This window comes from Camellia sinensis, chromosome 13 (genome assembly GCF_055761805.1).
Source record: "Camellia sinensis isolate YWXY chromosome 13, ASM5576180v1, whole genome shotgun sequence".
Taxonomy (NCBI): domain Eukaryota; kingdom Viridiplantae; phylum Streptophyta; class Magnoliopsida; order Ericales; family Theaceae; genus Camellia; species Camellia sinensis.
In genome coordinates, this window is record NC_138973.1 from 80,608,684 (window position 1) to 80,621,791 (window position 13,108).

A 13,108-nucleotide genomic window follows, 5' to 3' on the forward strand; every position below is an offset into this window, starting at 1 on the left:
TACCCTCCTCAAGACCTTCGTACTTGGTTGATCGGCAACAAGCAGAACGAGCAACATCGGGATCATCTGGACCACACTGTTCACCAGAGAGAACACCGAGCGCTGGATAGGCTCGTCTCCTTGCCATTCTCCCTGGAGATTGAGGCCATGAGACCTCCAAAGAAATTCACCCCGCCAAAGTTTACTTCGTACGATGGGAAGTCCAACCCGCTGACACATATTAGCCATTACAGACAGATGATGTCTCTATAGAGCCAAGATGAGGCACTAATGTGCAAAGTCTTCCCATTCAGCTTGGGAGAAACCGGACTTCGATGGTTCGATCGACTCCCTGCTGGATCAATTCATGGCTTGAAGCAGCTTTCTGAAGAGTTCCTAGATAGGTTCGTCTCCAACACTAAGATCCCGAAAGAGCCGGACACACTGTTCGGTCTCTGAAAGGAGCAGGAAGAAACGCTACGCAGTTATGCTAGGAGGTACTGGGAAGAGTACAATGACCTAGAGGAAAATGTGTGCAGTGAGCAGATGGCCGTTATGTCTTTCAAACATGGTCTATGCCCGGAAAGTAAGTTGAGACAATCACTTACCAAGCGCCCGGCCACAACACTGAAAGATTTACGTGCCAGGATCAAGCAGTACGCTTACCTCGAAGATAATCAGATCCCCATCGAGGTAACGTCAGCAAAACAAACAGCTCGGCACAAGAAGAGAACAAATCGAGGAAAACACAAAAGGATCGCAGTGAATGAAATGGATAAGTTCAAATCCCACGAAGCCGTCGTGACTGTATTCAAAGAGCCGATCTATCGAATCCTGGAAAAGATCAAGAGAGAGCCTTTCTTTGTTTGGCCGCCGAAAATGTTGGGAGATCCGGCTCGGCGCAATCAGAAGCTCAGATGCACCTACCATCAAGACAGGGGGAACATGACTCAGAATTGCAGGGCACTGAAGCAACACTTGGAGGACCTAGTAGCAGTTGGACACCTCCGGGATTACGTTGATCAGGATAAGGAAGTGACCAAATCGAGGAATCCACCACCAGAACCAAATATTGAGCACCCACCTCGGTTGATAATAAATGTGATCCATGGGACAGCGACTCAAGAACCTGAGGAGACACTGAGAGAAGAGATTGCTAAGGCTGTGCAAATCCAACAGGTCATGTCAGTAGAACCTGCGTCGAAAAAGGTACGCTCGGCACCCAAATCCCCCTTGTGCACTGTTTCATTTACTAGAAAAGATTTAGAAGGCATACAGAACCCGCATACTGATGCATTGATTATAACTGTGGGAATTGGGAAACTGTTTGATGTAAAACGAGTCCTGGTAGATCAAGGCAGTGCAACAGACATATTGTATTATGACTTGTTCAGAAAGCTTGGTCTCTCCGAGCAGCATCTCACCCCAGCGGCAACCCTCTTAGTTGGCTTCAATTCACAGCCAGAATGGCCGCTTGGCAGAATAGTGTTGCCAGTTGTGGAAGGAACAAAAACCCTCCAAATAGAGTTTCTAGTTATTAATACACCATCCCTTTACAACGCCATACATGGTCGCTCGTGGATTCATCAAATGGAGGCGGTCCCTTCGACCTACCACCAGCTCATTTGTTTCCTAACGGAACACGGAGTAGAGTAGATCTCAGGGGATCAAGTTGCATCCAAACATTGCTTCATGGCGACACTAAAGGCGAAGCAACTCTGCAACCGGGTACAGATAGTGAAAGTGGCCGAACAGCCAGTCTTAGAAGATGTAAAAAGAGCCCCAAAGGAAAAGATGGTAGAGGATTTGGAGAAAGTCCTGGTAAAAGAGGATGATTCAGAAAAGTATTTCCTTATCGGTACCTCGCTAGGCGCTGATGAGAAACTTCAGCTGCTGGAACTGCTGAGGGAAAACATGGAAGTCTTCGCATGGTCAACATCTGATACACCCGGGTTGGACCCAGAATTTGCTTGCCACAAGCTCAACATCAACCCTTCCACTCGGCCCGTTGTACAGAAAAGTTAGAGATCCTCAGTTGAGCACACTGAAGCAGTAATTGCCGATGTCGAAAAACTCCTGGCATCGGGAGCGATCAGAGAAGTTCAGTAACCGCAATGGCTGTCCAACACAGTTGTAGTAAAAAAGAAGAACGGAAAATGGAGAGTTTGAGTTGACTTCACTCGCTTAAACAAAGCCTGTCCTAAAGATAGCTTTCCGCTGTCTCGTATCGATCAACTAGTAGACTCAACAGCAGGGCATGAGTGCACGAGCTTTCTGGACGCTTATAGCGGCTATCACCAGATACCACTGTTCGGTCCGGATCAAGAAAAGACAACATTTATTACTCCGAAAGGAACTTACTGCTACAAAGTAATGCCGTTTGGCCTCAAGAACGCGAGGGCAACCTACCAGCGAATGATCACTCGGATGTTCAATGACCAACTTGGGAAAATCGTGGAAGCTTATATAGATGATATGGTAGTAAAAAGCAAGCTCGCTACAAACCACGTTGCAGACTTGAGGGAAGTTTTTGGTATCCTGAAAAACCATCAGTTTCGCCTTAATGCCTTGAAATGCGCTTTCGGGGTAGGAACAGGGAAGTTCTTGGGATTCATGGTCACTCACAGAGGAATTGAAGCGAATCCAGATCAAATCAAAGCAATACAGGATCTTGAAGTACCAACAAAAGCTAAAGAGCTGCAGAAACTGGCCGGAATGGCGGCCGCATTGAATCGGTTCATCAACAAATCTTCAGATCGGATGAAGCCCTTCTTCCAGCTATTGAGGAAAATAGCAGCGTTTGAATGGAGGTGCGAGTGTACCGAAGCACTGCAAAGTCTCAAAAGATACCTCAGCACACCACATCTTCTGTCGAGTCCAGAACCATGAGAGGAGCTGTACCTATATCTAGCAATCTCAGATCATGCCGTAAGTGCAGCATTAATTCGGGAAGTGAACAAGGAACAGAGGCCAGTATACTATGTTAGCAAGACTTTACTAGATGCCGAGACACGGTATCTACTGTTGGAAAAGTTAGCTTACGCCCTACTTATCGCCTCGAGAAAGTTACAACACTACTTCCAGGGGCATACCATCAATGTCCTCATTGAATTCCCCCTCAGATCTGTATTCAGCCGAGCCAATTTCTCTGGCCGAACAGTAAAATGGGCGGTAGCACTTGGTGAGTTTGACATCCGGTATCAACCCAGGACGGCGATTAAGGCCCAAGTCTTAGCAGATTTCGTCGCAGAATTTGCTCCCACCCAGAGTTTCGAGCCGGGGAATCCGAGTTCGGCATAGGTGCCACACACCACCGAACATGGAAAGCCCTGCGCTTCGGAAGCATGAAAACTCTTTATTGGAAACATCTGGCAACTTTATGTCGACGGGTCGTCCAACAACCGAGGTTCGGGGGCAGGAGTAGTGCTTATCTCCCCAGAAGGATTTATCTGGGAACAGACTCTCAGGCTTGGTTGGAAGGTTTCAAACAATGAGGTAGAGTACGAAGCGTTATTGGCTGGCTTACGTAGCACCGAACACTTCAGTGCAGAACAGCTTCTTGTTTTCAGCGATTCACAACTAGTAGTAAACCAGCTTTCTGGGGTCTATGAAACACGAGACGAAAGAATGGCTATGTACGCAGGCAAGGCCAAAGACCTACTCAAAAAGTTTCAATCCATACGAGTAGAACGAATTAGTCGGGACAAAAACAGCCACGCTGATGCTTTGGCTTCCCTCGGCTCATTAGTGGATACAAAAGATGCTAGAAAAGTTTGGGTTGATTTCATGCCAGAACCAAGCATCGCATCTCCAGTCCTCTGCAGCAACCTAGAGCCGAGCTAGATGGATCCGATACTTGTTTTTCTGAAATCTGGTACTCTCTCCGAAGATAAAAAGGAAGCCAACAAGATCAGACATAAGTCAGCTCAGTTTTGGATCTCACCGTATGGGAAGCTGTACAGATGCTCCTATCTTGGCCCTTATCTTCTATGTGTGCATCCAAATCTGGTCGAAAATGTTCTCTACGAAATTCACGATGGGATTTGTGGATGCCACATTAGTGGAAGGTCACTGGCGCACCGAGCCCTCACTCATGGGTATTAGTGGCCACGGATGCAACAAGATGCGCAGCAGTATGTACAGAAGTGTGATAAATGTCAGAGGTTTACTCCACTAATTCATCAGCCAACCAAAACTCTCACTCCACTCACCAGCCCATGGCCTTTTGCCCAATAGGGTCTGGATATTGTCTGACCGTTGGCACGAGGCACTGGGAACAGGTGGTTCTTCATTGTTACAATTGACTATTTCACTAAGTGGGTTGAAGTCGAGGCGCTGGCAAGTATCAAAGAAGCAGATACAAAGCGGTTTGTCATGAGCAACGTGGTGGTGCATCTCGGCATCCCGCGGATACTGATTGTGGATAACGGAACACAGTTCGATGGTAAGATCTTCAGAAAGTTTTGTGTCGACCTCGGCATCGAGTATAAGAACTCTTCTCCAGGGTACCCACAAAGTAATGGATAGGCAAAAGCGTCAAACAAAACCATCATCAACGGAGTAAAGAAACGGCTTGAACATGCAAAAGGAAAATGGGTTGAAGAGTTACCAAACGTATTATGGGCCTACCGAACCACAGCATGGCGTTCAACGGGGGAAACACCTTACTCCCTAACTTATGGAATGGAGGCCATCATCCCACTCGAAGTAGGTCTCCCAACCCTTCGGTCTGAATTTGAAAGCACCAGTAATGAGGAAGCTATTGCCCAAGCACTGGATATGGCAGAGGGCCGAAGAGAAGCGGCATTGACCAGACTTATAGTGTATCAGCAGCAGCTCATCAAGAGTTTCAACCAAAAAGTTTTCCCAAGGCAATTTACACCTGGAGAACTGGTTTTGAGGAAAGTTATGGATCACAAAAGGGTACCAGGCGAGGGCAAACTTGGGCCTAACTAGGAGGGTCCGTACAAAGTCATAGTTGTTGTTGGGAATGAAGCTTACTACCTAGAGGATCTGAAAGGCAGAGCTATGCCTCGGCCCTGGAATGTAGCAAATCTCAAAAAATACTATCAATAGAATTATCCCCCAACTTCTCTATCAGAATGTAAAGGCATTTATCTGTTGACCAATGCAAATGCTTTCCCACTTCTCTCAAATTTATCAAACTCTTGTAATTAGCTTTGATGTTTATCAAACAGAATTAGCTTTGGTACTTACCAAATGGAAACAACTTTGATGTTTATCAAACAGAATTAGCTTTGGTTCTCACCAAACGGAATTAGTTTTGATGTTTATCAAACGGAATTAGCTTTGGTTCTCACCAAACGGAATTAGCTTTGATGTTTATCAAACGGAATTAGCTTTGGTCTTTACCAAACGGAATTAGCTTTGATGTTTATCAAACGGAATTAGCTTTGGTCTTTACCAAACGGAATTAGCTTTGATGTTTATCAAACAGAGTTAACTTTGGTCTAAACCCAAATGAATTTAGTTTCAAAATGACTGGACGAAATTTAAATTTGGTTAGCACTCAAATATGCCAAGTGGTATTGCTTGGTGGAATTATGTTTGGCAACTAAATTGAACTTTAGCCAAGTGGAATTGCTTGGTGGAAACCACACTAACATATCTTAAGTAAACATCTTTGAATCCATAGAATTCCTTAAGTATCAACACGTCAACACTTCAGTGCTGATGCGAACAACCAGAGTTGGAACAAACTTGGCTAAGCTCTGTCAGGAGCGAACTTCCAGCATTAGTCTTACTCAACTTCAGCTGGGGGCAAACAATTGTTTTTTTTTTTTTCAAACCAAGCTGAACCTGAGTAAGACACCTCTTCATGCCTTTATTCCATCCTAATGCACCCGTGCTATCAAGTTGCAACAGACTTAAGCAGTTCTACCTAAGGGCACAATCTTCAGTACCAATCTTACTTAGCTCCAGGTGGAGGCAAACAATTGTTTTTTCAAACCAGCCTGGACCTAAGTAAGACCCTCTTCCTTTCATTACGAAGTCAAGCACAACCATGTAATATATTCGTTAGCCAAACCGAGCATCTATTCGGTCCCGAGGTCCCAATAGTGCTCGGCCGGGGGCAAATAATACAGAACCAGACCAAGCACCCATTCGGCCCCGAGGTCCCAACAGCGCTCGGCCAAGGGCAAGCAGTACAGAATTAGACAGACTATCTATTTCAAGCAGTATAGAACCAGACCGAGCATCTATTCGGCCCCGAGGTCCCAACAGTGCTTTGCCGGGGGCAAGTAGTATAGAAAACATTCAGACATAGAAGCCAAACAGCATCAGATTGCAAATTCAAAGAGAAAATCCTATCATTCAACAAAAGGCACAGATGGCCTCATAACCAGCAACAAAGAAAAAAGAAAAATTGTCTAGGCGAGCATAGAAAGAAAACTCGTCAAGGGGACCGAGCCACAGTACATCAAAACAAACAAAAAAGCAAAAAACTTCAATTCCTTTCAGAGAAAACGTCAACTTTCACTAACAGAGAAAACCTCAGGAGCAACGTCCACGATCTTGTCCAGGCCGTCTTGGGGAGGAAAAGTAGAGGCAACTCCAACCTCCTGAGAAGTAGAAGCCTCCTTAACCACATCTCCCGCGGCTTCAATCTCTAGGGTTTCACCCCCTTCAACATTCACCGTTTCAGCGGTAACATCAATGTCCTGAGTCTTGTTTATAGAATCAATTTTTGGGGAAACTTCAGTCGGAAGAACAACAGGGGTGGAGACAGTCTTTGAACCCAAGGATCTTGAGGGAACTGGGACATCCTGAAATAGGGAAGAGACTTTAGGAACCAAGGCAGCAGCTAAAGCACTCGTCTAACCCTTTAAAAAGAGCTTGTCTCGCAGCACTAGCACCTCCTCTTTATAGGCAGTCCCAGCATCATCCCAACCTTGTTGCCAATGCTTGGCATCCAACGCAGAACACTCTGCAGTCATCACCGCGACAACGGCCTTTAGCTAGGCCACTTTTCCTTCAAGTTGAGCCTGCACCCCAATAGCAGCCTTCTTTGATTTTTTAGCCAAAGCAACAATCTTATTCAAGCGAAATGCCTCCCTTTCAGCAGTTCGGCGTCCTTCTTTCTCGGTCTCCAGGCTTACTGTCAATCTCTCAGCGTTCATTGTGGCCTCTAACACGGCCTTTTCTAGTTCCTCAGCGCGGGTGATGGACAGATGCATCCTCTGAATACACTACAAAGGACAGCAAATTATCAAAAGAAAAGGAAACAGTAGCATAACACCAAAAACATGCAAACCAGGAAAACACTTACAACAGTCATCATCTGGAGGGTCCCCTTCAGAATAAGAATATCACGAGACCCATTATGGTCAGCCATGTCAACCGGCATCAACAGAAACCTGGTCAAATCAAAAGCAAAATCTTGCGAAGCAACAACGGAATCAGAAGTAGAAATGGGCCTGCCTTGATGCAACATCGGCGGCTCCTATTTCTCAAATGCCTCATCCTCAACAGGATCCTCAGAAGCTTCCCGCACCACTGCTTTGCCAGTCTCCCTCCTCCTCTTTTTTGCTCTCGCAGCAACCGAAGCTGAGGGCTTGGCAGCAGTTGCAGGGGTCCTAGAAGCTCTCACCTCCAATTTCACTTCTATGAGGCTCTTTGCCTCGGTCTTTTCTAGAGGGGTTTCCAAAACATCGGAGGCGCCAAAAGCCTCAGCCTCTAAATCCACCAGTACCCTTTTCTTCGACACAGACCCGTCCCTTGCGAAACTGGGACAGGATAGGGCGTTCTCTCAGACGGTACACCTTGGCTTCGGCGACAATTCGTAATTAGAGGACTGGGGGATGTGTCAGTCTCGGTATTAGAATCTAGAAAGGAAGCAGCGAGCCTCGCCTTCTTCGGAATGGTGAAGCGGTAAGTTGACTGGTAATCCAAAAACTCGAGCGCAAACCTCTTTTTGTACCTCAGAGCAGCTTTTATGGCTTCAACGTTTTCCCGATTCGGCCTGCATTGAAAATGAGAGGCCGCTGCAATAAAGAAGTGACTCATTAGAGTGACATCCAAAATAAAGTAAGAAATACAAAAGACATTAGAGGGAAGGGCCTGAACCTGGGTAGCCATCCTTTTGAGGCATCCGCTCAGACTAGAATTCAATCCCAGCGGGGAACTCCCAGTTGCCACCAACTTACAGGAAATCATCGTTGTGTTTATCCGAATCTGGCAACCCTGTCACCAAATGACAATCGACCGAACGAACACACAGGTAATACGTGCTGTGGTCTTTGTTGTGTGAAAGAGTGTACCCACCTAAAATATCCCAGATATCAATGTTCAAACCTAACCACCTGTTGAGGGCGGATACACCACAGACAACACGGAATAGGTTCACAGACACTTGCATTGGGGTTAACTGGACTTGATGCAGAAACCGGCGCACCAAAGGATCGAGGGGAAACTAAACCCTTCCCTCGACGATGGCCGCAATCGGAAAGGCGACGGTGCTCCTAGTGCCCATACGCTTGGCATCAACTTTTTCCAGCGAAAGGGTTACGTCATTGGGAATTGTTACAACCCAAACCCGCTCCTAAGGGTTTAGCATCGTAACCGGCCAGTAATCCGTGATTACCAAAGGCCTGCTTAACAGTAATGACAGTAAGACAGAGTAAGGGGCTGGTGGAAGCCAAACAGTAAATAAAATATGTCCAATGAGCTATGAAAATCTGTATGAAAAAGACTTTTACGAACAAGCCACATTCATAACTAGAACATATATACATATATCATATACACATAACATACAGGTTAGGGATCCAACCCCTTTACCATAACTATATAGTCAAAAGTCTTAAACATTTATTACAAAACAGAGACAACAGGGTGAAACTGAGACACCCCAAAAACAACCTTGGCTCGAGAAGACTCGGAACCTCGAAGTGAGGCACAATAGTTGGCTTGACAAAACAAGAGCATAACTCGACGCTTCTAGCTCCGGTCTGGTGCCTGGACACCTACATATAAATATAAATAGTGAGCTAAAGCCCAGTGAATAATAACTATGTAAAGAGGTTAAGAATGAATGTCCTTTCAGTAATTAAAACAGTCATTTGTATCAGTAGATCAATTATTCAATCAGTGACTAATAGTTCACGTCACAACAGTCGTTTAGAAACCATAGCAGTCATATGTGGTACATCCAGTAGCAGTACAGTAGGTCTTAATAGACCGAACAGTCAGTTGATGGCCATCAAAACAGTAAACAGTATCAGTTCCAAACATTGGAACTGATAGAGATCTCTGTAACAGTAGTAGTAACGGTAACAGTAACAGTCAGTTGCTATGGATGCCACGAGTACAGTTCATAAAATAGGACAAACATTCATTCAGTAAACAATATCATTTTGGAAGGCAGTACAATCAATCGTTTAGAAAATAATTATAATTGAACGTATCTTTAAAACATTGTTACTCATAGATTACTGGGCTATAGACAGGCTAGTCAGCGTCCTCGAGTGCCAACCCTACACAGTTGCAGAATGAACACACACTAAGTTATACACTAGGGATTAATAACTTAGACCCTTAACTCGACTTGATGTGGTTCTATAACATTATCCTCAATAAGATGCCTTAAACATGGCCTAGGAGTGTCTAGGATGGAACGAGGATGCAAAAATTGCACTTTAAAACAATTTTCAAAATTTTTTGAAAACAGGGTCTCGCTCGAGTGTGGATTTCCCCGCTCGAGCGAGCTTACCAAAATAGAGGTATGGCTTGAGCGTAGACTCCCTCGCTTGAGCGGTCTGTAAAAATACAAAAAGTACTGGTTGTTGAAATTCTCCGCTTGATGCTCGCTCAAGCGTGACACACAGTTCTTCGCTCGAGTGTAGGTCTCGTCGCTTGAGCGTGCGTCTGCGTCCACAAAAACCTGAGAGCTTGCAATCTACGCTTGAGCCAGCATTCCGTCGCTCGAGCGGAATTCAGAAAACAAAGATGCTCGCTCGAGCGAGGAAGCCAAAATCTGGGTTTTCGAGATTTGCCTCCAAAGCTCAAACCCAGAATTAAACTTATCTAAACTCAATCTTTTGGGCCAATTTTCTGGAAAACACTTGGAAACCCATAACACAATATGTTTTGAAGATCATTTTATAAAATCAAAGCCCAAACGCATGCCAATTGAATACCAATTTCAAAGAAACTTGAAGAACAATGCAAGAACATAACATGCATGAGTTCCTATGAACTCTAATGCCCCAAAACATGATCAAATGCAAGTTTGAGCTCAAAATCATGGCGAATTCATGGACCACAACTAAAATATGAACATGCCTATAAGGATTTCATGGAAAGCAACCTCAAAATTCTAGGATATGGACATGCATGCATGAATTCACTCTCAAAACAACACTTTAAATTAATTCTTGACTCAAATCACTAATTTCTCATGAACCATGCATGCAACAACTCAAATTCATAATTAAGAGGGTGAATTTCCTACCTTAAGTCTTGAATTCCAAGTATGGAAGTCTAATTTTGCAAATCTTCTTTAATTTCTCTAATTTTCCAAGCAACTCTTGATGAATCAATTTTTTTCCTCCTACTCTGCCTCTCTCTCTCTCCGTTTGGTCTTGAAAAATGGATGAGATGAAGTATCAAATGCACAAATTAGGTCCCAAACAAGGTTTTAGAAAATGGCCCACTCAATGGCAAAACATGTAATTAGCTAGGCTCAATTAATTTAACATTAATAATTCTAATTTAATCATTCCAAATTGAATTTTAATTAAACCTACCATAAAATCACATAAATCCTAATTAGCATATAACACTAACCAATTTCTAAATCAGTCGCCAATAAGGCTTTCAATTCGCAATTTGAAATTTAGAACATGAACAGATGATTCTATAGTAAACAGATAGAAATGCAATTAAAGCAACACACTCATACAATCAATTTAGGATTTCATCTTAATCAATTTCTTATCATGCTTGATCACAAATTAAGCCTAATCAGGGATGAGGGTTGTCACAGTCTTTCCCCCTTAAAAAGAGTTTGGTCCTCCAAGCTCGAATTACCTTCATTTTGAAAGAACACTAGATCCAGAGGGAACAATTCAGGATATCTTTTCATCATATCGTCTTCCCTTTCCCAAGTGGCATAAACGCCACCATGGTTTTGCCAATCCACTTTTACTGACGGGATTTCCTTGTTTCTCAACTTCTTGATTCGTCAATTTACAACCTGAATAGGTCGTTCTTCATAAGTGTAATCATCACTTAACACCACACGGGTAAGTTCAATAACATGGAAGGGATCCCGAAGATAATCCGTCAACATTGAAATATGGAAGACATTATGCATATGCTTCATTTCATGAGGAAGCGCCACTTGATATGCCACTGGATTAATCTTTTCAATGATTTCATACGACCCAACATATCTCGGTGCTAGCTTACCATTGGCTCCAAAACGAGTCTGTCCTTTCATTGGTGTCACTTTAACAAAAATATGGTCACCTACTTCATATCCCCTATCTCGCCTTCAGAAATTCGCATAACTTTTCTGTCGGCTTTGTGCGGTTTTCAATCTTTGTTGAATCAGTTTCACATTTTCTGTGGTTTCATGTACAATCTTGGGCCCAAGTAAAGGCCCATCTCCAACTTTTGCCCAACAAATAGGAGATCGACATTTTCTACCATATAAAGCCTCGAAGGCGCCATACCAATGCTCGAGTGAAAACTGTTATTGTAGGCGAATTCGGCTAAAGGTAAATGACTTTCCTAATTTCCTTGGAAATCAAGAACACACATACACAGTAGATACTCCAGAGTCTGGATGGTTCTTTCTGATTGGCCATCTGTCTGAGGATGGTATGCAATACTTAATCTCAATTCGGTACCCAATGTCGTTTGCAGACTTTGCCAAAATCTCGATGTAAACTTCGAGTCCCTATCAGAAACAATAGACACAGGCACTCCATGCAATCTGACAATGTCATCAATATAAATTGTAGCCAATTTGTCCGTATTATAAATTATTTTGACAGGTAAGAAGTGAGCAGATTTTGTCAATTGATCAACAATAACCCAAATTGAATCCATACCTTTACTGGAGCGAGGTGATCCAACAATGAAATCCATGGTGATATGTTCTCATTTCCACTCCGGTATTGGTAAGCGCTGAAGTAAACCCGTGGATTGTTGATGTTCAGCTTTGACTTGTTGGCAATGTAGGCATTTCGACACAAACTCAGCAATTTTTTTCTTCATTCCCGGCCACCAGAAATTAAGTTTCAAGTCTTGGTACATTTTTGCATTTCATGGATGGATGGAAAGTTTTGCATTGTGGCCTTCTTGCAAAACTCGTTTTTTCAATTCCGGATCATTTGGTACACACAACCTTCCCTAAAATTTCAATACATTGTTTTCAAATTTAAAATTTGGCCTTGGTTTGGACTCCCTTTCATCAATGACTTTCTTCAAAAAGTCATTTTGGTATTGTTTCTCTTTAATCTCCTTAATAAGTGCCGGTTGAGTAGAAATAGTAACCAATGTCCCACCTTGTTCTCGTAACACAATCTCAACTTCAAATTTCTCAAGATCACATAGTAGTTCTTTCTGTCCAGTGAGCAAACAGGCCAAATTCCCAATTGATTTCCGACTAGGTGCATCAGCAACGGTATTAGCTTTCCCCAGATGGTACAAAATTTACAAGTCACAGTCTTTTATCAATTCTAACCATCTCTGTTGTCTCATGTTTAACTCTTTCTGTGTGAAGAAATATTTCAAGCTCTTGTGATCTGTGTACACTTCACATGTTGTCCCATATAGGTAGTGGCGCCAGATTTTCAATGCAAACACTACTGCAGCAAGTTCTAAGTCATGAGTCGGGTAGTTCTTCTTATGTGGCCTCAGTTGTCGGGAAGCATACGCAATAACTTTACCATTCTGTATTAACACACATCTCAAACCCTTATAACAAGCATCACTAAAAATAGTAAATCCATCCGTACCTGAGGGTAGGGTAAGAATCGGTGCAGTCACAAGTTGAGTCTTTAATTCATGGAAAGCTGATTCTCTCTGATCAGTCCAGTCAAATGATATCCCCTTTTGGGTCAATTGAGTCAATGTTAAAGCGATTTTGGAAAAATCT

The 13,108-nt window shown here is 43.4% G+C and overlaps 1 protein-coding gene across 1 annotated transcript; it reads left to right on the forward strand.

Moving 5' to 3' along the window:
- The first annotated feature begins 525 nt into the window (after window positions 1–525).
- Window positions 526–1,635, forward strand: LOC145805512 (uncharacterized). The gene has a single exon (XM_082900665.1). It carries the CDS (start codon window positions 526–528, stop codon window positions 1,633–1,635), a length of 1,110 nt encoding a protein of 369 aa, XP_082756791.1.
- Window positions 1,636–13,108: the final 11,473 nt, after the last annotated feature.